Source organism: Arachis ipaensis, chromosome B5 (assembly GCF_059453495.1).
Source record: "Arachis ipaensis isolate K30076 ecotype BB chromosome B5, ASM5945349v1, whole genome shotgun sequence".
Lineage (NCBI taxonomy): Eukaryota > Viridiplantae > Streptophyta > Magnoliopsida > Fabales > Fabaceae > Arachis > Arachis ipaensis.
Window position 1 is genome coordinate 78,520,496 of NC_142440.1, and position 23,099 is coordinate 78,543,594.

General features: G+C 34.2%; 1 protein-coding gene and 1 non-coding gene across 2 annotated transcripts; both read left to right on the top strand.

The window, feature by feature from the left end:
• The first annotated feature begins 1,443 nt into the window (after positions 1-1,443).
• LOC148564706 (small nucleolar RNA R71) lies at positions 1,444-1,551 on the top strand. Its single transcript, XR_015884974.1, has one exon. It is a non-coding gene; the product is annotated as a small nucleolar RNA R71 (small nucleolar RNA).
• Positions 1,552-11,885: 10,334 nt separating this feature from the next.
• Positions 11,886-15,632, top strand: LOC107641908 (cytochrome b5). The gene is made up of 3 exons (XM_016345301.3): positions 11,886-12,172; positions 15,088-15,154; positions 15,251-15,632. Exons 1-3 carry the CDS (start codon positions 12,086-12,088, stop codon positions 15,469-15,471), a joined length of 375 nt encoding a protein of 124 aa, XP_016200787.1. The 5' UTR covers positions 11,886-12,085; the 3' UTR covers positions 15,472-15,632.
• The last annotated feature ends 7,467 nt before the right edge of the window (positions 15,633-23,099 follow it).

The window sequence follows — 23,099 nt, forward strand, 5'->3', positions numbered from 1 at the left end:
CATCAATCACAGCTCTTGCTGTGGCTAGGAAGGGTCTTCCAAGGATGATGGATTCATCTTCATCCTTCCCAATGTCTAGGATTATGAAGTCAGCAGGGATGTAAAAGCCTTCAACCTTCACTAAGACATCCTCTACAAGTCCATAAGCCTGTTTCCTTGAATTGTCTACCATCTCTAGTGAGATTCTTGCAGCTTATACCTCAAAGATCCCTAGTTTCTCCATTACAGAGAGTGGCATGAAGTTTATACTTGAACCAAGGTCACACAGAGCCTTATTAAAGATCATGGTGCCTATGATGCAAGGTATTAGGAACTTTTCGGGATCCGGTTTCTTCTGAGGTAATTTCTGTTGAACCAAGGCATTTAGTTCATTGATGAGCAATGGAGGTTCATCCTCCCAAGTCTCATTACCAAATAACTTGGCATTCAGCTTCATGATTGCTCCTAGATACTGAGCAACTTGCTCTTCAACAATATCTTCGTCCTCTTCAGAGGAAGGATACTCATCAGAGCTCATGAATGGCAACAGTAAGTTCAGTGGAATCTCTATGGTCTCTGTATGAGCCTCAGATTCCTTTGGTTTCTCAATAGAGAACTCCTTAGTGGCCAGTGAACGTCCATTGAGGTCTTCTTTACTGGAAATCACTGCCTCTTCCTCCTCTATAGGTTCGGCCATGTTGGGTATATTTATGGCCTTGCACTCTCTTTTTGGATTCTCTTCTGTATTGCTTGGGAGAGTACTAGGAGGAAGTTCAGTAACTCTTTTACTTAGTTGACCCACTTGTGCCTCCAAATTTTTTATGGAGGACCTTGTTTCAGTCATGAAACTGTGAGTGGTCTTAGATAGATCAGAGACTATGGTTTCTAAGTCAGAGAAGCTCTGCTTAGAATTCTCTATCTGTTGTTCAGAAGATGATGAAAAAGGCTTGCTATTGCCAAACCTATTTCTCCCACCATTATTATTATTGAAGCCTTGTTGAGGCTTCTGTTGATCCTTCCATGAGAAATTAGGATGATTCCTCCATGAAGGATTGTAAGTGTTTCCATAGATTCTTCCATGTAATTCACCTCTTCCATTACAGGATTCTCAGGGTCATAAGCTTCTCCTTCAAAGGAGGCTTCTTTAGTACTGCCGGATGCAGCTTGCATTCTAGTTAGACTCTGAGAAATCATATTGACTTGTTGAGTCAATATTTTATTCTGAGCCAATATGGCATTCAGAGTATCAATCTCAAGAACTCCTTTCTTCTGAGTTGTCTCATTATTCACAGGATTTCTTTCAGAAGTGTACATGAACTGGTTATTTGCAACCATTTCAATGAGTTCATGGGCTTCTGTAGGCGTCTTCTTCAGATGAAGAGATCCACCAGCAGAGTGGTCCAATGACATCTTGGACAATTCAGACAGACCATCATAGAATATACATAGGATGCTCCATTCTGAAAGCATGTCAGAAGGACACCTTCTGATCAATTGCTTGTATCTTTCCCAAGCTTCATAGAAGGATTCACCTTCCTTCTATCTGAAGGTTTGGACTTCCACTCTAAGCTTTCTCAACTTTTGATGTGAAAAGAATTTGGCCAAGATCAGGCTCTCTTTTAGGTTGTGAATCCAACCATATCCTAGCTCTGTCTCTTACAGCAAAAAGGAAAAGCATAAGTCTGTAGACCTCAGGATTAACTCTATGTCACAGTATAGAGATTCCTTTATGTTAGTAGAAGAATAGAAGAAATAGAATGAAGAAGGGAGAAGAAGAATTCGAACACAGAGAGAGGGAGAGGGTTCGAATTTTTAAAAAGAGAAGTGTTAGTGAATAAATAAAATAAATAGAAAGAGATGAGAGAGAGAAGAGTATTCGAAAAATAAAATAAAAATATTTTTGTTTTTATTTTTTATTTATTAGTTAGAATTAGAAATTAAGAAAAGAATTAAAATAAAATTAGAATTTAAAACAATTAATTAATTAAAAAGAATTTTGAAAAATGGTTAGTGATTTTCGAAAATTGGAGAGAGGAAAGTAGTTAGGTAGTTTTGAAAAAGATATGATTGAAATAGAAAACTTTTCAAAATCAAACAAAAAGTCAAGTAGTTAATTGAAAAAGATTTGAAAATAAATTTTGAAAAGATAAGAAGTTAGAAAAAGGTTTTGAAATTAAATTCTTGAAAAATATATGATTGAAATCTATTTTGAAAAAGATTTGAGAAGAAAATTAAAAAGATTTGATTTTTGAAATTAAAGTTGATTACTTGACTAACAAGAAACTAAAAGATATGATTCTAGAATTTAAAGATTGATCATTTCTTAATAGGCAAGTAACAACTTGAAATTTTTTTTGAATCAAAACATTGATTGTTAGCACTAATTTCGAAAATATGAAAAAAATAAGGAAAAGATTTTGAAAATTAATTTTGAAATTTTTGAAAGAAAAAATGAAAAAGATTTTATTTTTGAAAAAGATTTGAAAAGATAGAATTTTTAAATTGAAATTTTGACTTGACTAACAAGAAACAACTAAATTTTAAAAATTTTGACTAAATCAACTCAGAATTTCGAAAATTAAGAGAAAAATAAAGGAAATATATTATTTTTTATTTTTGAATTTTTAATGAGGAGAGAGAAAAACAAGATTGACATGTAGAATGGGACTCTATCTTTATTCTCGTCCGATTAATCAGTTCTTCAGAGGATCTATCAGACTAGGATGGAGTGAATAAATTGATCAGTTAATATGAATATTCAATTATTTATATTTCATATTTATCTTACTATATTTATCTTACTAAATAATCTCACTTTGAATGTCAAGATGAACACTAAGAATACTTTGAAGATCAAGATGAACATCAAAAACATATTTTTGAAAATTTTTAAGAAAAGAGACACATGCAAGACACCAAACTTAAAAATTTTTAATGTTGAGACACTAATAATTCGAAAATGCATAAGAAAAACAAAAAAAGACACAAAACACGAAAATTCAAAGATCAAACAAAGAAAATCATCAAGAACAACTTGAAGATCAAAGAAGAACATAATGCATATATTTTCGAAAATTCAAGGAAAATTAAAAGATGCAATTGACACCAAACTTAAAATTTGACACAAGACTCAAACAAGAAACACAAAATATTTGTTTTTTATGATTTTATTAATTTTTTTGTATTTTTCGAAAATTATTTGGAAAAAGAAAATAAATAAATTCAAACTTTTTAATTAGAGGTTTTGATAATTAAAAAGAAAATAAATAAATAAATTCTCAGTCAGGCGGATTCAAATGGTTATGAAGTTTTGATAATTAAAATATAAATAAAACATAAAATAAAATAAAGATACTTATGTAATTCATTGGTGGGAATTTCAGATAAGCGTCTGGAGATGCTTTGTTGCTTCTGAACCTCTGCTTTCCTATTGCCTTCTTCCAACCATGCGTGCTCCCTTCCATGGCAAGCTGTAGGATCCTCTCAGTGAAAATGGTCCTCTACGGTTTCTGCACGGCTAATCAACTATCGAATTTCTCGTCTCGGATGAAAAATACCAGGTACAGCTACCGCATGGCTAATCATCTGTCAGTTCCCGCTAGCGTCGGAATAGGATCCATTGATCCTTTTGCACACTGTCACTGCGCCCAACATTCGCAAGTTTGAAGCTCTTCACAGTCATCCCTTCCCAGATCCTACTCGGAATACCACAGATAATGTTTAGACTTTCCGGATCCCAGGAATGGCTGCCAATTGGTTCTAGCCTATACCACAAAGATACTAATCTCACGGACTCGGTTTATGTATTAGATATCCAAGAGAATATACTCCAGCTGTCGTCCAATGACGACGTTGAACATCATGTAGACCGCTTTGTGGTTGTCAGGCACGCGGATCTTGGCTAAGCGAGTAACGAAGATTGAGTGATTGTCACGGGTCACCCCTTAATTCTGACTTAACTGAATTAAGTACAAGAGTATATCTTGGAGAAGAAGTAGGCATGAATTGAAAGAGAAAACAGTAGTAATTGCATTAATTCATGAAGAACAGCAAAGCTCCACACCTTAATCTATGGGGTGTAGAAACTCCACCGTTGAAAATACATAAGTGAAAATAGTCTAGGCATGGCCGAATGACCAGCCTCCAAAATGTGAAAATATGATCTATGATAACATGTTCCAAAACTCTGAATACAATAGTAAAAAGGGCTATTTATACTAAACTAGCTACTAGGGATTACAGAAAATAAGTAACTAAGTGTAGATAGTGCAGAAATCCACTTTCAGGGCCCACTTGGTGTATGCTTAGGCTGAGCATTGAGCTTTACACGTGCATAGGCTGTTTCTGGAGCTAAACGCCAGCTTGGGTGCCAGTTTGGGCGTTTAACTCCAATTCTGGTGCCAGTTTGGGAGTTTTACGCCAGAAAGTTTTAGGCTGGTTTGGACGTCAGTTTGGGCCATCAAATCTCGAAAAAAATATGGACTATTATATATTGTTGGAAAGTCCAGGATGTCTACTTTCCAACGCAATTAAGAGAGCGCCAATTGGGCTTCTGTAGCTCCAGAAAATCCACTTCGAGTGCAGGAGGGTCAGAATCCAACAGCATCTGCAGTCCTTTTTCAGCCTCTGAATCAGATTTTTACTCAGGTCCCTCAATTTCAGTCAGAAAATACCTAAAATTATAGAAAAATACACGAACTCTTAGTAAAGTCTAGAAATGTGATTTTTGCATAAAAACTAACAAAAATATAATAAAAAGTAACTAAAACATACTAAAAACTATGTAAAACCAATGCCAAAAAGGGTATAAATTATCCGCTCATCAACTATCTTCCCATTGGTTGTTTACGTGAATCGCAATTTATCATGATATAATTGTGTTCAAGCTACAGTAATTGTTCCTTTCTCATTTTGAAATTAATATTTTAATGCACTATTTAAATTGTTTAAATTACTTTACCTTGTAAATTAACCAATTTGATAACGACACGGCATCTCGGGACTGATCACCCCAGGAACCATTGAAGTCGCAAATGCTATGACAAACGGCTACTAAATAAGGCCAGATTTCTGATGCTTAAGCGAAAAAGCTACAACTCGGCTTCAGTTTTGTCATGAGATTGTTTCAAAGTCAAATAATTACACATAAAACCCCCAAATCGGCTTTAAAAAGTCAGAACAGTAGAACGGCAAAAGTTGTCTTACAAACTACCAAACGAAAAACAAAGAGATAAATTACAAATAACTTATTTCTTGGAAAGGTCGATAAACTTCCCATCCTTGATGGTCTTGAAGGCACCCACAGCAGACACATCAAACTCGGGAGCTAGGAGCTTCACCTGGGCCTTAATCGCTTTGTCGGTGGCCATGATGGCGTCCCTAGCCTCCTTAATGGTCTCTTTATTCTTCTTCTTCAGAGCAGCAACCTCAGCCTTGGCAGCATCAGCCAAGGCCACTGAAGCGCCGAGTTCCTTCTCCAACTTTGCCACCCGAGCTTGCGCAATAGAAACATGGCCTTCCAAGGCAAGCTCGCGCTCGGAAAGCTGGGTGACCGCCGCATCAGAGGCCGTCAACTTATCCTCCGAAGTAGCTAGCTGGGCCTTCAACGTAGTCACCTCCGCCTTCGCCCTCTCCACAGACTTAACAGCTCCTTGAAGCTTGCCCTCTAGGTTCCGGGCATCGGCCAAAATGGGCTCCGCTTTCCTCGCAATTGCGACAGCCCAGAGCAGAGTGTGGCACACCCACTTGGCCTGGGAGGCAAGGTCCCCACCATCGAAGAACTCCTCCGTCCCTAGGAAAAGTTGAGTGTCGATAAAGTAGCCAGCGTCAAATTTCTTCTCCATGACAGTAAGCACTCCCTCCGGGGAAGAGGTCGGTTTCCTCTTCCTGGGGTTGTCGATAATGGCGACTTCTAGACCCCCTCCCTCCCCCGAGGCCTCTTCTGCTGGGGGAACCGGGTTGCAGCAGGTCCCAGTGACTTCCCCCTGAGAAGGGCAGGACTGAACCTCAGGACCAGGTGCAGCCGCAGGATCTACGAAAGGAGGAGTGGTGGAGCTTTCCTCATCATCCCCAAGGAGGAACTTGGACATCAGATTATCAAGACCAACTTGGTCGGCAGCCATGGATACTGCAGAGTCAGAAACAAAACAAAAACTAGTTAAAAATCATGATAAAACAAGGATGAACAAGAAAAGGAGGGGGTTAACGACCACCCGATAACTCACAAATGTAGGCTTTGCCCATTTCAGGATTCCCCATCAAGAGGTGGGGATTGATGTGGTTCTTCCCAAACACGACCAACAACACGTCGGCAATATTTTTGTTTTCTGGGGACAACCCTTTGTAGGTCACTTTCGTGAACGCATTAGCCCCGCCCCAAAACTCCAGTAGGTCGGGATGTAGCGTTCCCCCTCCAGAGTCAGCTAGAAGGGGTGCCAACTTGCAGTGTGGCGAACTTTGAAGTATTTATCTTTGAAACCATGGTAGGAGACCTCGAACAGGCCAAAGATCCTCCGACCTTGGGCTAACCGAAACGACATGAATCCCTTCTTGGCTCTTCCTTCTTTAGAAGGATTTGTCAAAACAAAAAGAAATAACAACACCTCTATGGAGGCCGGTAGCTCTAGAAACTCGCAATCCATCTCGAAACAGCGGATAGAGGCCCAACTGCTTGGATGCAGTTGAGACGGCGCCATGTCACAACGATTTAGCAGCGCCATTTGAAAGGGGGAAAAGGGAATGCAAATCCCCAAATTAGTGAACATTGCTTTGTACATCCAGATCCAATCGGCGATCCGGGGGGTGTGCAGGTTCAGATGGCATATCCGTTCCTGGCCATTAGGAACAAACACTTCATAGTTCGCCTCCTCGGGACCTCCCCCGTAGAGGTAATCGGCTTCACAGAACTCCGTGAGTTCCTCTAAGTTCATCTGCGAGGGGGTGTCCTTCACGTCCGAGGTCACCCAGGCGTACCGATCTACAGGCGCCCTCGCGACAGGAACCCTCACGACGGAACGTTGGGCCATACCTACAGTGGGGGAACCACTCAGAATCAGTCTATGAGGTCGGAAAACCGAGACTAGCACCAGAAACTACAGTTTACCTATCCGCAGTTAAACAGAGGCTGAATCTACAGTCAAGTGAAAGCCAAAAGCCTAAAAACCAGAAAACCTAATTTGGTTACCCCCTAGTATCTACCAAGCATTGGTCCGAATCAGGCATGCAATCCAACAAAATACACGGTATATGCACAAAACCAAGCCAAGGGAAAGCAGCATGACCACAAAATAAAACTAAGGAGCAGGGAAAAAGAGGAAACTTACTGGAATGATGATGATGATCGAAGAGAGCTGGGGAATCTCGGAGGAATTTGGATGAAACAGGCGATTCACAGCGAAGAACTTCAGAGAGCAAAGAGAGGAAATGGGGAGTGTGTGACAATAATTTGGGAAACTGAAACGTAAAGATGGGAGAAAACGGAATAGCAACTGACGCCTAGAAACGCAAAAGGCAGGGGTAAGATGGACATTTCACCCATGGTTCAAATCAGCCATTAAGAGCATTAAATGCTCAAGTGCGAAGAACGAGGTGACAAAAGGCGTTCCTTCGAAGCGACGAGACCCACTCGCGCGTAGGAGGCATGCCCCAACCGCGAGTGGTAGCCAACCGACCAAGCGACGAGATAACCAAGACACCAGAACACGCCAACAACGGCGCTCACAACCCTAGCTGGCCCGTTGGGGGCACTGTTCCAGCCCGGCCCACCTGGTGCAACGCCTCGGCCTGAGCGGCCGACCCAGCGAGCGCTTGACATCCGACCCGAGGGGAACACCCGAACATTCCCTTTCCTCCAACAAGGCACATGACAGTTGGGAAGGGAAACTTCCTGGAAGACAGGTTTGACCCAATGGGGCCCGCCCTAGGCACAAAGTATATAAGGGGAGGGTCCTACCTCTCCCCCACGGTACGTCACTATACCCTCACTTTTACTGCCATCTGTACAGATTCTGACTTGGGCGTCGGAGTCCCTTTTGCAGGTGGCTCCCCCCTTTTCTTCACCACAACAGCTCGAGAGGTCATGCAGCTCATCCACTCTCCTTCCAGTGTCAGCCAAGAAAATCTAGTCACGCTCTAGCATCTCGGATCTTGGTCCCCTACCTCCTTGACACATACTCGGTATACCCGACCAGTTCGATACCTGACAAGACGAACAATTTATTTATTAAAATAAAAAATTCTTTTTTGCTTGTCTGACTAAGTGAATCACTTAATCCATTAATCCTCGTGAAATTGACCCTCACTCACCTGAGATATTACTTAGTACAACTCGATATATTTGTCGATTAGTTTGTAGTTTGAAAATCCACATCAATAGTCCACTTTATTTACAATAGTTTTTTTAACTCCTAAAACTACCACAACATTAACAAAAATTTCACTTTACAAAAAAAAAGTATTCCAATAAAAATAGTATTTTCATCAAGCTAATTTAATCTTTAATAATATAAAATTAATTTAAATATTTCATAATTAGAATTGTCCACTATAAAATATATCATCTATCATAGTAAAATAGTTGTTTGGCCATGTTTATATTAAAGGTCTTGCTAAAACTCATGCCGTAAGCTCTGGTTAAATTAATTACAAAAAAATATTTTTATAAAAAATGTTAAGTTTTTAAGAGTTCTTTGTATTTTGTTTTCCTGGCGTGATTTTTGTATTATTCAACGTATTGAAAAAATTATATATATATATATATATATATATATATATATATATATATATATATATATAATAATAATAATAATAATAATAATAATATTAATAATAATAATAATAATAATAATAAAATTATAAGAGTAACGGTTTACTTGTTTAAAATAATAAAATTTAAAAATTTTATTTTCTAAAAATTATATATTATATATATAAATATATTATTTTATTATATTTAATTTAATTTTGGTTAATCTCTATTAAATTTGTGAACTTCTAATTTTATCAGTTTAATTATCGGTTCAATTTTAAATTTTTTTTAATTTTTTACTATATTTTTTAATTTAATAAATTAAATACTAATTTGTTGTGAATCTAAATTTTATTTAATCATTTGTTATCGGTTAATAAATTATTAAATATACAAAATAAAATTCAAACCTTTGACCGTTAATTAAATTCATTAGTGAACTAATCACAAATGAAGTTTGTTTTCGATTTTGAAAACCTTATATATTCCGTACCAGTGTACCACCATTCTTTTCCATGATGAATATATATCCAACGATGTATATGAGTATATCCGTATTTTTTTTTTTCTACTTCAAAAGAAAAACAAACTATGTACATTCGGTTTTGGACTTGAAACTACAGCAATTATTTTTTTTTCCAGTCAAATATATGGTAGAAAATTCTTAATTTTAGGCATTACATCACGAATACACTCACATATTTAATATTGAAAATTTTCACTACTTGATCTGTGTCAAATTTTGAATCCAAATTTAACGTATTAAAAGATACAAAATTTTGCCACTTGAACTAAGTCTCGACTGCTACAGTAACTATTTTCTAAAATAACTTCTTTTCAAGATTTTGTATTAGCAATACAGAATAATAAAGTCCACATATGAATAAGAGTATATATCTTTAAAATAAGCACAATAAATTTGCACTTATTAAATGTCTCATATTTTTATAAATTGTTAGATTTTATTAAATATAAATAAAAAAATATTATAAAAGAAGAGGATTGATATATTATAATAAATATAAAATATATTAGACGTCATTAGTATAAAAATATATAAATATATCTTAATATACAATACTTTAAATTGACAAACATAATTTTTTATTTTTAAATAATAAATATAAAATATACGAATACAAAAAATATAAATTTTATTTTATTTATAAGATCAATTATCATATAATAAAATTTTTATAATATTAAAAAATATACTAAAATAATATTTTAAATTGAACATAAAAATATAAAATAATAAATTTTACGTTATGTTGCTTAAAAAATAATTATATTGTTATATTAAAATTTTATTAACTAATTATTTTGTTAAAATATTATTATATAATATAAATTTTTACTAAAATATTTATAAAAATGTAATTTATTTAAAATATCATATATAATACATAGAAATGTTGACCTTTTTATTTTTTCAAATTTTTTTAAGAAAAAATTTTGGATAAAAAGGAAAAAAAAAAAAAAGGAACATGCATATCTTTTATGAAAAAAAAGAGAAAACAATTATTTAAAAATTGCGTTAAATTTATTGCGGTGTTGTGTCATATGATTTATTTATTTATTTTTCAATGTGCTGTTTTCATAAAAGATAGGCGTATTTCTTATTTTTTCTTTTTTTTATTAAAACCATTTTTTCTTAAAAAATTTGATAAAATAAAAATGTCAACACTTTCATAAATTATATATAATATTTTAAATAAATTTTATTTTTATAAATATTTTAGTAAAAATTTGTATTATACAATAATATTTTAACAAAAGAATTTGTTAATAAAATTTTAATATAATAATTTAATTATTTATCAAGAAATATAAAATAAAATTTAATTATTTTATATTTTTATTTTGTAATTTAAAATAATATTTTAATATTATAAAAATTTAATTGCATAATAGTAATCTTCATAAATAAAAAAATATTTATGTTTTTTAAACTTATATATTTTATATTTATTATTTAAAAATAAAAAATTATATTTATTATTTAAAATATTATATATTAAAAAATATTTATTTATTTACATATTGATAATATTTAATATATTTTATATTTATTATCGTCTATTAATATTTTTTATAATAATTTTTAATTTATATGTAATAAAATTTAATAATTTAAAATAATATAGTACGTTCAATATACACAAAAACCGTCAATGAGTTATAGCTCAAATGGCATAGACTCCTCATACTCAATTAAGAGGTCGCGGTCGCGGGTTCGAGTTACATATCTTTCCAAATTTTGGCCAAGAAGCAATAGCTCAAATGGCATAGTCTCTCCATACTCAATTAAGAGATTGCACCTAATTTTTAGATCGAGTCTAATTTTTAGACCCTAACCCTATTTTAGATTTGATGAAACCTATGCACCTTCGAGCCGTTGATGAAACCTATGCACCTTCGAGCCGGATGAAAACTGGATAAAAACCAAGTAAAAACCGAATTTTTAGCATGTAAAAATTACCTAATCTCCAACTATTATTTCACAATTCACATAGTAAAATTCACTTAAAAAAATATAACAAGAACCAACCATTCTCTAAAATTAAAGCATAATCATAATCAATATTAATATTGTCTAATAACACCAAATATTTAAATCAATATAAATAACACTATTATGCATTAGTCTAAAGTCTTATGCATTTTAAACATAAAACATTAACTTATAATCTTATAATGACTAATAACACAAAATATTAAAATTTACAATATTTAAATTCCACATAAAAATAGCTATCATCCATCACTAATAACACAAAATATTAATTGTGTATGATGACCGGGCTACCGGAACGAGTTTGGGTGACCCGAGCTATGGCCCGAACCCGACCCGAAATAATGAACGGATCTATTTTTGAGACCCTTACCCGACTCTAGACCTAACGAAATCACACTAAAATAGTCTCTAAAGTGTTTGGGACCGAACTGAATCTTTGGGTCGGACCGGACCATGTACACCCCTAGACTAGCTGATACGAAAAATTTTAAACAAAACCCTACATGGTCAATCCAAAAACGAAATCAAATTTTATTGGTGCAAAATTAAAAGAAATTAAATTAAAATTTTCAATGCAGCATTCTCGTCCAAATATGAATAAAAAATTAAATTAAATTAAATTAAATTAAATTAAATTCATAAGTTTCAAAGAGACACAAGTGGAACCAAGTCAAGTCAGAAAGGGGTGGCTGGCTGGCTCGGGTTCTGCCGTTCTAAACAAGCAAGCAGCACAAACATAACTAGTTAGTTTCTTCCACCACCAATCCCCTCTTCTCTCTCTCTCTCTCTCTCTCTCTCTCTCTCTGAATAGTCCAAAAACCAAGAAAAAGAAAGAAAGAAAGATGCCAACGATATCAAACTTCTACAGCATGAAAGATGCATCCAAGCACAGCACCAAAGACGATTGCTGGATCGTTGTCAATGGAAAGGTACCTACACACTTTAACTTTTACTATGCTTTTTAATTTCAGCATCTGAGTGCCTGTCACCCTTCATAATCTGCATAGATAACTCTGCAATAGCTTCACGTGTTTAATCTTCAAATATCTATGCTTTTATATATTGATGTGAAATAATGGATGATGCTTTGGATTTGGATAGATAAATGTTTAGGGTTTGTTAGAATATATTTATGGTATTGTAGATTAATATAGTCGATAGCTTTATCCGTTATTGATTTCATATTGGTTCAGTTTGATATTATGTTTTGCTGTTGTGATTAGACTTCATTCTTAACCTATAAATAGACATTCCTCGTAGTACATTGCTATAACACATTGTCTGAATATAAAGTTTATCATGTTCTAATAGGGACACAAGGTTGAATGTGGGGGTTTGTTTTTCCAATCCGATTTATATAAGATATGTATGTACAGATGAATTGTTATTTACTGTTATTTCTATGTAGATTTCGTAATCTTTGAGCTATGTAGTTTGTATTTTATTCCTGCATCTATTAATGACGGTTAGGGACTTTTGTCAAATTGAGTTAGCATATTAAAACCATTTCATTGTCATTTTACTTTTATCACCCTTTTTTATCCCAATATTCATATCATTTGATTTCCCTTTATGGAATTATTTAGCTGATGCAAGTTTTCATATATACTAGGCAATGAATGGCTTTCATGGTTTTTACTCTGCTTGTTCTTGTAGATGGCATTGCTTCCTTTCATTTTACATATCCCATTAATTGACGAGAAAATGACAAGTTTATTAAGAACCAAAATGATTGTGTATTCTGGTAGAGGTTTATAAAAGTATTAGAGCATTTTCATGTTGAGATTCATTGTAAGGACCTTGATATGCTTGGCCATTGTTGAAACAGAAAATTTTATGACTAACTATTGCCAACTACTTCTCTCAAAAAGCCTTTGCTAAGTTTATTTTAGTTTCACTTGACGTCTTGGTTACTACTATCATCGATTGTTATATATTTTAATGTTTCTACGTGCAGTTACCATATTTTCATTTCTAAAACAGAAAAAAAAAATTGTCACTGCAAATTTCCATGGTTTCAGCTGCGCAGAAGTTGATGAATCTGAAACAGAAGCCATTTGTTGAGTTGCGTAAAATCTGGTACCAAAAATAGCTAAGAGTAATAAGAGATGAATGGAACAGTGCAAAACCTGGAATTGAGCAGAACCTATGTTGTTTAGCTCCCTTCCTTGTGTGCTATTTGCTGAGAATTAAGATAAAAAGTGTATAGGTATTCAGATTTCAGATGTTTGGCAGGTCTGATCTCTCCTGATTCTAATTGTTTTCCAACTCTAAGGAATTGCACCTTTGGCACCCTCCCACATAACCTAATACATTCCAACCTTCTTTCTCACGGAATCAGAGAATCACGCATCCCCCACTAACATTTTTCAGTTGGCAAGTTAGTCATGCCCTAATTTCCCTAGTAGCATTCATTATAGTCATGTCATCCACTCATTCCCTCAGATTCTCATCAGAAGGGGTGTTAAGAAATTCTTGTATACACATATATACTTAGAAATTACATGAGGTGCACTATTGAACAACTGTTATTTTACTATTAAAGTCTCTGTCCGTATCACTCTTGTGTTAGTGTTCTTGTCTTCTTTGACCAAAGGCACTGTAATGATAACATCAAAGTCTTCTATCAAATCATTAATATATGATAAAAGTTTAGTAGTGCTTCAATCCACCAAGGTTATCAAACTCAAGAGTCAAGAGTTGACTTAATCTTGTGGAACTTAGGTATGCTTAAATTGTAACTCAACTCATAAACTCGATTTGGGTGCCTAAACTGGTAGAAATTCGTAAACATTTCTTAACCTTGCAAGCCACCATTGTTGTGGTTTTTATCTGTTACTTTGAGTCCAATCCTTCTTGCTCATTTGGTGTAGTGTGATTTTAGCTGTTTAGAGTTTTAATGTTTCATAATGTGTAATTGGTCCTATTAGTATTTCTTTTGAGAAGGAATTGGCTTGCTGCTAGATAGATTACTTCTACTTGTAGCTGTTGACATAAATCATGTTGGTTATGTTTCTTGGTCTTCATTTCATTTGGTTGCTGCTTGAATTTTAGAATATTTGGATTCTTTGGTTTGTTACATTCTCTTTCAGCACAAACTGTTTACCAAGCCGATTCAGTTCCCTTCTTGGGTTAATTTTTTTCATATTATAGATTTGTTTTGTGAGGTTTTTGGAGTCTCGATAACTCAAATTTGACATTATTTGTGCTTGTTGCCTATGAATTCTCTGATCATGCAAAAATAATATCAGCTGTTCTTGTATTGCAAATTGCAATCATGAAGGTCCTTATTTTTTCACGTGTAAATTTGGAACATGTTAAATTCAACTTGATGCTGCATGTATTGTTAGAATTTCTGTTAACTTTTTAGTGTTATGAATTTTATTAGGCTGGGATCTTGCTATGTAGAATTAGGTTAGTCAGTTACTGTTTTTGTATTGTGTTCTTCAATATTATCTCTATCATAAGATCAGTTAATATGCTAGATTTCACATCCTATTTTATTTCTCTTTCCACTTCATCTTTCTTCTGTAATTTCAAGAAAGAAAAAATTACTCTCAGTTACCAAATACCAATGGCTAGTTAGTCCAAGTAATTCTGCACTTGCTCCTCTTAAGATCTTGGGTTCCAGTTTGTAAATGGAAAGAACCAGTATGGTGTGAACTGAAACCCTCGCACTTGTTTAGCTGAAACCTAAAACCAGATCAGTGAAGAGTAAAATAGGTTCTGGATAGTGGTGTTTTAGATCAAATATGAATTTATTGCTGTTAGGGTTTCTTGCATCTGCATCTCTTTCCCTCCTTTGCTCACCTGATAGTTACATATTTCTCATTCCTTATCGCAGGTATATGATGTAACACAATATTTGGATGATCATCCTGGTGGAGATGACGTAATCCTTGCCGCAACTGGTATTCACTTATGCTTCTGATACATTTTTAAACTATTGAATTCAAACACAATCCAGAAATGCTAATAGATTATACGGTATCTTAACCTTGGTGAAGGGAGAGATGCAACAGATGATTTTGAAGATGCCGGACACAGCAAAAGCGCGAGAGAACAAATGGAGGAGTACTTCATTGGTGAGCTTGACACATCGGCGCCAATTTTCACGGAGAAAAGTTATCATGTGAAGCTCATGCAGTTGGCAAAGCAATATTGGGCTGTTCCTGTAGCTGCTGTTGGTATCTCGGTAGTAATTGGATTCTTATACTTGCGTAAGTAAGAATCACAGGACTAAAAATCAATTCTTTCATTGTTGCTACTGAAAATGAATTAGGGCAACAAATTTTTTCATTGCTTGAAGGATAAGAACTATAAGAATACTGCCACATTTCAAAATAATAATCTACATTTGATTATATGAATGACTGAAGAATTGATTAACGAATGGATTATCAAACGTTTTTTTTTTTGTAGTTATTGCAATTGATCTGTTGAAGATTGTTTTTTCTTAGGAAAAAGCAAAGTCCTCTTAAGTTGTGTTAGTTATGTTATTTGTGTGCTTTTATGCTCTGATGTTCATAACAATTGCCATCTCAATTTAACGTGTGTATTTGCCATCTGGAACCTAAAATTGTTATCCGGCTTTTAGTTTTTGATCAACTATGTTTCTATTTGTGTCTTTAACCTCTGATTTTTAAAACAAACAACACAACAACAACAACAACAAAGCCTTGTCTTACTAGGTGGGGTCGGCTACGTGAATCAAACAACGCCATTGAGCTCTGTCATGTATCATGTCTACAGAGAGACTGTTTACATGTAGATCTCGTTTGACCATCTCATGAATAGTTTTCTTAAGTCTTTCTCTGCCTTTCACCTATTTTCCATCTTCCATCTCATCCACTCTCCTGACTGAGTGTTCTGTCGGTCTTCTTCTCACATATCCAAACCACTTGAGACGCGATTCTACTATCTTTTTCACAATGGGTGCTACTCCAACTCTCTCCCTTATATCTTCGTTCCTTATTTTATCCAATCGCGTATGACCTTATGTTCGTGCTCCCTTTTAGTCGCCCAACACTCCGTACCATAAAGCATAGCCAGTCTTATAGCAGTGCGATAGTATTTACCTTTAAGTTTTAAAGGCACTTTTTTGTCACATATAAAACCAGATGCACTCTGCCATTTTGACCAACATGTTTGGATCCTATGATTTACATCCTGTTTAATCTCTCGATTATCCTGTATGATGCACCCAAGATACTTAAAACTTTTAACTTTTCGTAGAATGCTTTCTCCAATCTTCATCTCTATATTAGGGTTTTCCCTTCTCAGACCGAACTTACATTCTATATATTTCGTCTTGCTACGGCTTATGCACAGACCATACACTTCTAGAGTTTCTCTCTATAAGTCCAACTTCTTATTTAGGTCTTCCTTTGACTCTCCCATAAGGACGATATCATCGGCAAAAAGCATGCACAATGGCACAGGCTCTTGGATGTGTTCTGTGAGTAATTCCAAGACTAATGTGAAAATGTATGGACTTAAAGATGATTCTTGGTGTAATCCTATACCAATAAAAAATTTCTCTGTCACACCATCTTGAGTCTTCACACTAGTTGTGGCCCCATCATACATGTCTTTATTTGCACGAATATATGCGATCCTTATTCTCTTCTTTTCTAAAACCTTACATAAGACCTCCCTTGACACCCTATCGTACGCTTTTTCCATAAGACCTCCCTTCGTACCAACCCATTTTGTTTCTTGTAGACATATACTGTTAATCTTCCTCTTTATCATGGTGACCACCACCTCCATGGATTTTCCTGTTAGAGTGCCTATGTTTCATGTCCCAAATCTCAACCTTCTGTCGTTTCGACCTTTATCTTTTACTTTGTGAATTAACTTATTTACCATCGTCCGTTCACGAAAACGCGGGAACTCTTACTCATTTAACACTACATCCGGGCACCGATGCAGCGGATCTTGCTCATTTGACACTGTACTCGAAGCATACAACGCATTGCTTCCGGGCAACGAGTTAGTTTTAGCGCAATAACGTCTTTGATTCATGTCATGAAGATTCGACTAAGTTTTTATGTTGGTTGTCAAACACATAACACAACCCTCCTTCATTATCCAAGTTTGGGACCGACTATATACTGCAGGTGTAATATAGACGGAGTTCCTCTAATTTTTAAAACACATATAAATGAACTTCTTGAACATTCTTAAATGTGAATTGTAGTAAAAAAGAAGTGTATTTTAGTACTCCCATGCATTTGGATTTATATGCAATATCGTCTTTCTAAACTTTTTTAATATTCAATTTTCATATTGTAAATTCTGTTTTATGTTAATAATTGATGAAAATAATTACAGATATGTTGGCATGAACATTTGAAAAAGTTCACGGGAAGGTGTAAAGTATAGTATTATAAAGATCAGGGGAGTTAAGGACATTAACCTTCTATTTTTATTGTTATAATTCATGCAAATAATTAGAGTTAAGTCAACGAGTAAAGCACTAAAGCTAGTTTTTTCATGGGAGGCAGGGTTTATTTTTAATATGGGTGATAAGAAATTAAAAGGAATAACAAAAAGAATGACACAAAAAGACAGTAGAAATTTAAACAGATAGATAAGAGAATTTTTTTTAGTAGACTTCTAAAAAACTTATTTTTAGTAATCTAAGTCATCGAAAGGATTTTTTCTACTAGACCTTTAAAAAATCTGTCATTGACAACCTAGATTAGAGGGACAAAAATTGAAAGAGATTAATGCACAAAATTGCCTTAGTGTTAGATTCTTTAATCTTTTTCATGCAACAAGTGAAGCAAATCACTTATCTCACTTAATTACACAATAAAAATGTGCATAAAGCAATTGAAAATTTTATTTATCAAAAGTTGTCCAAATTGTCTCACAAAAGGTATTTAAATAAGCCTCCTAACAAATTAACTAAAAGATAAGACAACTAATTTAAATCAGATTTGATCTTATTAGATTAGATCAGATTTGATTTAAATTTAAAATTTCTAAAAATACTACTAAGATTAGATCAGATTTGATTTGAATTTAAAATTTCTAAAAATACTACTAAGCAAATCAGAACTAAATCAAATATTCTAACAAACCTTAACAACAAAGCAAACTAAAATATGGTCCTTAATAATTTCAAAAATTAATATTAAATTTGTGTCTTCTATTGAACTTGAAAAATACCGTTGGGCCTCTTGCTCTCCTGACTTAGCCCAATGGGCCTTATGATTTGTCGTCATCTCGACAATACTATTTTTGAGACGAAATCTTGGTCTCCTTGATGTCCAAGACTAGCATGGTATAATTCTTATAGTATTCAGATCTTTGAACGTGACAAGATTACCTTTCTGCCCCTTTGCTCTAAAATTACAAAAATGCCGTCTTGACCACGTATCATCCTCTCTCTGTCTTCAAAAAGATTCATCCTCGAGTCTTCATATATATCAAAAGGAGAAAAATTAGAAATAGTAAACACAATTGGACTACCATACCTACCAAAAAAAATTATTCTTACTGGAATTGTCCTTGATAATCCTCAAAACTTGGAATGGACCATCTTCTCTATTAACAAGTATTATTTTTCTCGGAATGAGAAGCTTTTCTTCCCTCCAAGGAATCCAAACCCAATCGCCAGATTCAAATACCATAGTTTGATAGCTCTTTTCTACCCATTGAATTGTGACTATGTCTCTCATGTATGCAAGTTCAATCTTTTCAACCATACTTTCACCATCTAAAGGAACACCATTACTCAAAGGCAAAAATAAGAATTTTAAAATAGGCAAATATTGAAAAACTTTTAGAGATTCACAAGAATAACAACCAACAGAGTTATAAATATTAGAGTTATGAGGATGCTCTATGTCTCGCACAAATTTATCCAAAACAGGCTTAACATGCAAGATATACATATCCAAATAATTAGCATAAAGTAGCACAGAAACAAACTCTTTGCGACAAACAACTAGCATAAAGTAGTACAGAAACAAACTCTTTGCGAAACAATTCAGTAATGTGTGTGGAATCTTTAATATTTTGACTTGCAATTAGAAATATCATCATATTAAATCTATCCACTGAAAAATTAATAATATGTGTGATTTTCTAACCTTAGACAACCCAAGTATAAAATCCATAGAAATATCAATCCATGTATGAGTAGTAATAAATAAAGGAATACACAACATATTCAAGAAAGCTTGAAATTCAACTTTCTTACATGCAATAAAATCAGAATAAATTCCATTAATACTTCTACATCTATGAGGCCAACAAAAATATATAAATAAAATATCTGAGATTTTTCTGTTCCACTATGGTACTTTTAATCGATATTCTCACAAGCAACAGATATAAAACAAAAATCAGATTTAGTTGCATAAAAATTCTTCATATAATCAAATACTAAGAATTTTGGAGTAAGAGTTGTGAGTAAATCATACCTTATGGACAATTCATTAGCTATTATGTTCTTATTACCTTGTTCAAAGTTTAGAATTAGTTGTCTTTCTTCTTCTTCATCCATATTAATGCCTCCATAATTGACTAGTGAATCTGCAAAACCTTAAAAAATTGATATAAAAATACTACGAATTTCATGGTTAGATACATGAGAAATTAAAGACTCTGTGAAATTGAATGATACTAATGCACTCTTGTCTAAGCTAGAACTTTCTAGATCTCTCTCACAAGTGTGTTTATTACTCTCAGTTTCTTTGTCGCTCATTGACTCCACTCTCTCTCTCTCTCTATATATATCACTATTCTCATATATTCTCTCAAAACTCTCGCTTTCAGTTAAACATTGATCCTTTTCACTCAACAGCATACTGATAAACCCCGATTTTGTGGTTTATCTTGTGCTTGTTTTAGGGGATTTCATCACCTTTCCCACATTTATTCAATGAAATAGCATGGTTTTGTAATTCTCCCTTAATTTATGCTTAGGTGTAAAAATATGCTTTTTAGACCCTTAAATTGGTGATTTTAATTCACTTTAATTCCATTCGATGCCTTGATGTGTTTGTTGAGTGATTTCAGGTTCATAAGGCAAGTATTGGATGGAAGAAATGAAGAGAAAAGCATGCAAAGTGGAGAATTCATGAAGAAATGAGCAAAATGGAGAATTGAGGGCCACGCGCACGCGTCAAGCACGCGTACGCGTCGATGTTCGCACGTGACCCTCTTAAAGTAAAATCACTGGGGGCAATTTCTGAGCTGCCCAGGCCCAATTCCAACTCGTTTCTGAGGGTATTTGATGCAGAATTAAAGATTGAGCAAGGGAGGAGCACTTAGTTATATGATTCCATCATGTAGTTTAGTTTCTAGAGAGAGAAGCTCCCTCTTCTCTCTAGAATTAGGTTAGGATTAGGTTAATTTCTCTTGGATCTAGATTTGATTACTTGACTTCATCTTGTTTTCTCTACAATTCCTTGTTCTAATACTTCAATTCTTCTTGGTTCTTTTGTTAATTCCATTTTTATGCTTCTTTCATGTTTATGAATGCTCATGTTGGATTTGGTTTACATTCAATGAAATTTGATGTTTGATGTTCTTTCATTGTTAATTTGAGTTGTAAATTTTACTTTCGTTGCAATTGGTAGTTGATAGATTTATATTTCTTGCACTTTTACTATGCTTTTCATTTATGCCTTCCAAGTGTTTGACAAAATGCTTGGTTGGATGTTAGAGTAGATTTTGAGCATTCTTGGCTTGGAAAGAGTGATTAGGTAATCTTGAGTCATGAATACCCAACCTACGTTGGTAATCTAGAGTTGTTAGTTAATATGATTTCTATTGACTCTAATCTCTTGCTAAATCCATTAGTGATTAGGATTTTTGGATTGAGATTAACTAGTCTTGTTTGACTTTCTCTCATAGAAGATAACTTACACCTTCTTCCAACCTTGGAGATAACGAAATAGGACAAATTCTCGTTAATCATTGTTATTAGTGACTAGGATAGAAAGCCTATATTCTCAACCCTTGCCATGAATGTCTCTCTTTATTACTTGCTTTCTTTATTTGCTTGATTTACTCTTCTCGTCATTTAATTTCTTGCCCCTTTCATCAATCAAACCCCTTGTTCTTCATAGCCAATAATTGATCACTTCATTGCAATTCCTTGTGAGACGACCCGAGGTTTGAATACTTCGGTTAATTTTTATTGGGGTTTGTACTTGTGATAACTCAAATTTTTGATGTGAGAATTGTTTGTTGGTTTGGAGCTATGTTTACAACGAAGTTATTATTTCTATAAGAGAAATTCTAGATCGGCACAACTTAATTCTCACTATCACATACTCAACGAATTCTTCCATCACTGGCATGGAAGAATTAATGATAGGCCTAGAAGAACTCCTCTGTCTATGTCGATCTATAATATTCTTCTTGATCTACTCTACCTCAATGGCCCAATTGACCAAATTCTCTATTGTTACGAAATGGTAAAGTTTGACTTGATCAACAATGTTTTTATTTAGTCCAAGAAAAAAGCGTCTCATAAGAACATCAGGACACTTTGCAAATTAGCCTTGGTCATCAAATATATCAACTCCCTGTGATACTCCTTTACAAATTTGGAACCTTGTTTCAACTGACGAACCTTTTTAAGAAACACATTGTGGTATAATGATGGCACAAACTGATTGCTCTTGATTTTCTTCATCTTCTCCCAAGATTGAATTGGTGGTTTTCCATTCCGTCTTCTATTTTTGTCTAGCTCAACCCACCAGACAATGTCATAATCTGAGAATTCTATAGCTGATAGTTTTACCTTTTTTACCTCAGAATAGTTGTGACACTGAAATATGAGCTCCACCATCTGTTCTCATTCTCGGTAAGCCTCAGGGTCACTTCTTCCTTGAAATTCTGGGATGCGTATTTTGATAGCATTGATGTTACCATCAACATCTTCTCGTTTTCTATGACGCCGGAATTTGGGAAAAGCCTCTTCCGCAGACTCCACAGAATGATCATGAACAGATTCTCGGGACCGCACTCGTCGACTAAGGGAAAAAAATTAATTATTGCGTTGAAGCAGAAAGTCAGTTTTGGATCTTGGCTCTCTTCGTTGTCATCCATCACTGATTGGGTAGGTTTTGGTTCCACTGAAGAACCTGTGAACGAAAAGACTTGACAACACACTTCTCATGTGTATTACTCAGATTGGGACACTCGTGTTTACTCTCAATATGTGGCTTTTACCCTCTTTTGACCTCACCACTCTTACCTTTTTCCACTCTTAGATTGCTTTAAAAGTTGCACTTCAGAAAATAAGGAATTGAGACACCAAACTAAGATAATCTGAATGATAAAGACGTTCAATTTGATAAAAAGGCAACCAAAGTATATGATGAAGGAAAAAAAACAATAAGTGACACTAAGATGATAGAAACCAGAAAAATTTAAATCTTCATTGGAACCCAAAGTAATTCTGAAAAAGCTAAAGACAACGGTGAAAAATATAAGATTGATTTTTTTTTTGTAGAATGAAGAAACTTGAAAACAAATATTGAAAACTGTATAGTGGGTTTTTTTTTGCGACTTTTTCTTCGACTCTTTTTTTTTGCAGACGCTGACTTTAAGATATAATAATTGGAGAAACAAAAAAATTAAATAGAAAATTTTGTTTTTTTTTACTCTGAAGTAAATTTGCAGAAATTGAAGAGAAAAACAAATAGACTAAACAAGAATGCTAGAACGTGTAGATAAATAAGAATTTACCTATGATCTGTAACTGATTCCAGATGATAAGAAAATAAGAACAAAGGATAAAGGGATACGAAAAGATGACATAAAAAGACACATCAGAAATATAAAAAGATAGATAAGGGTTTTTTACTAGACCTCTAAGATACC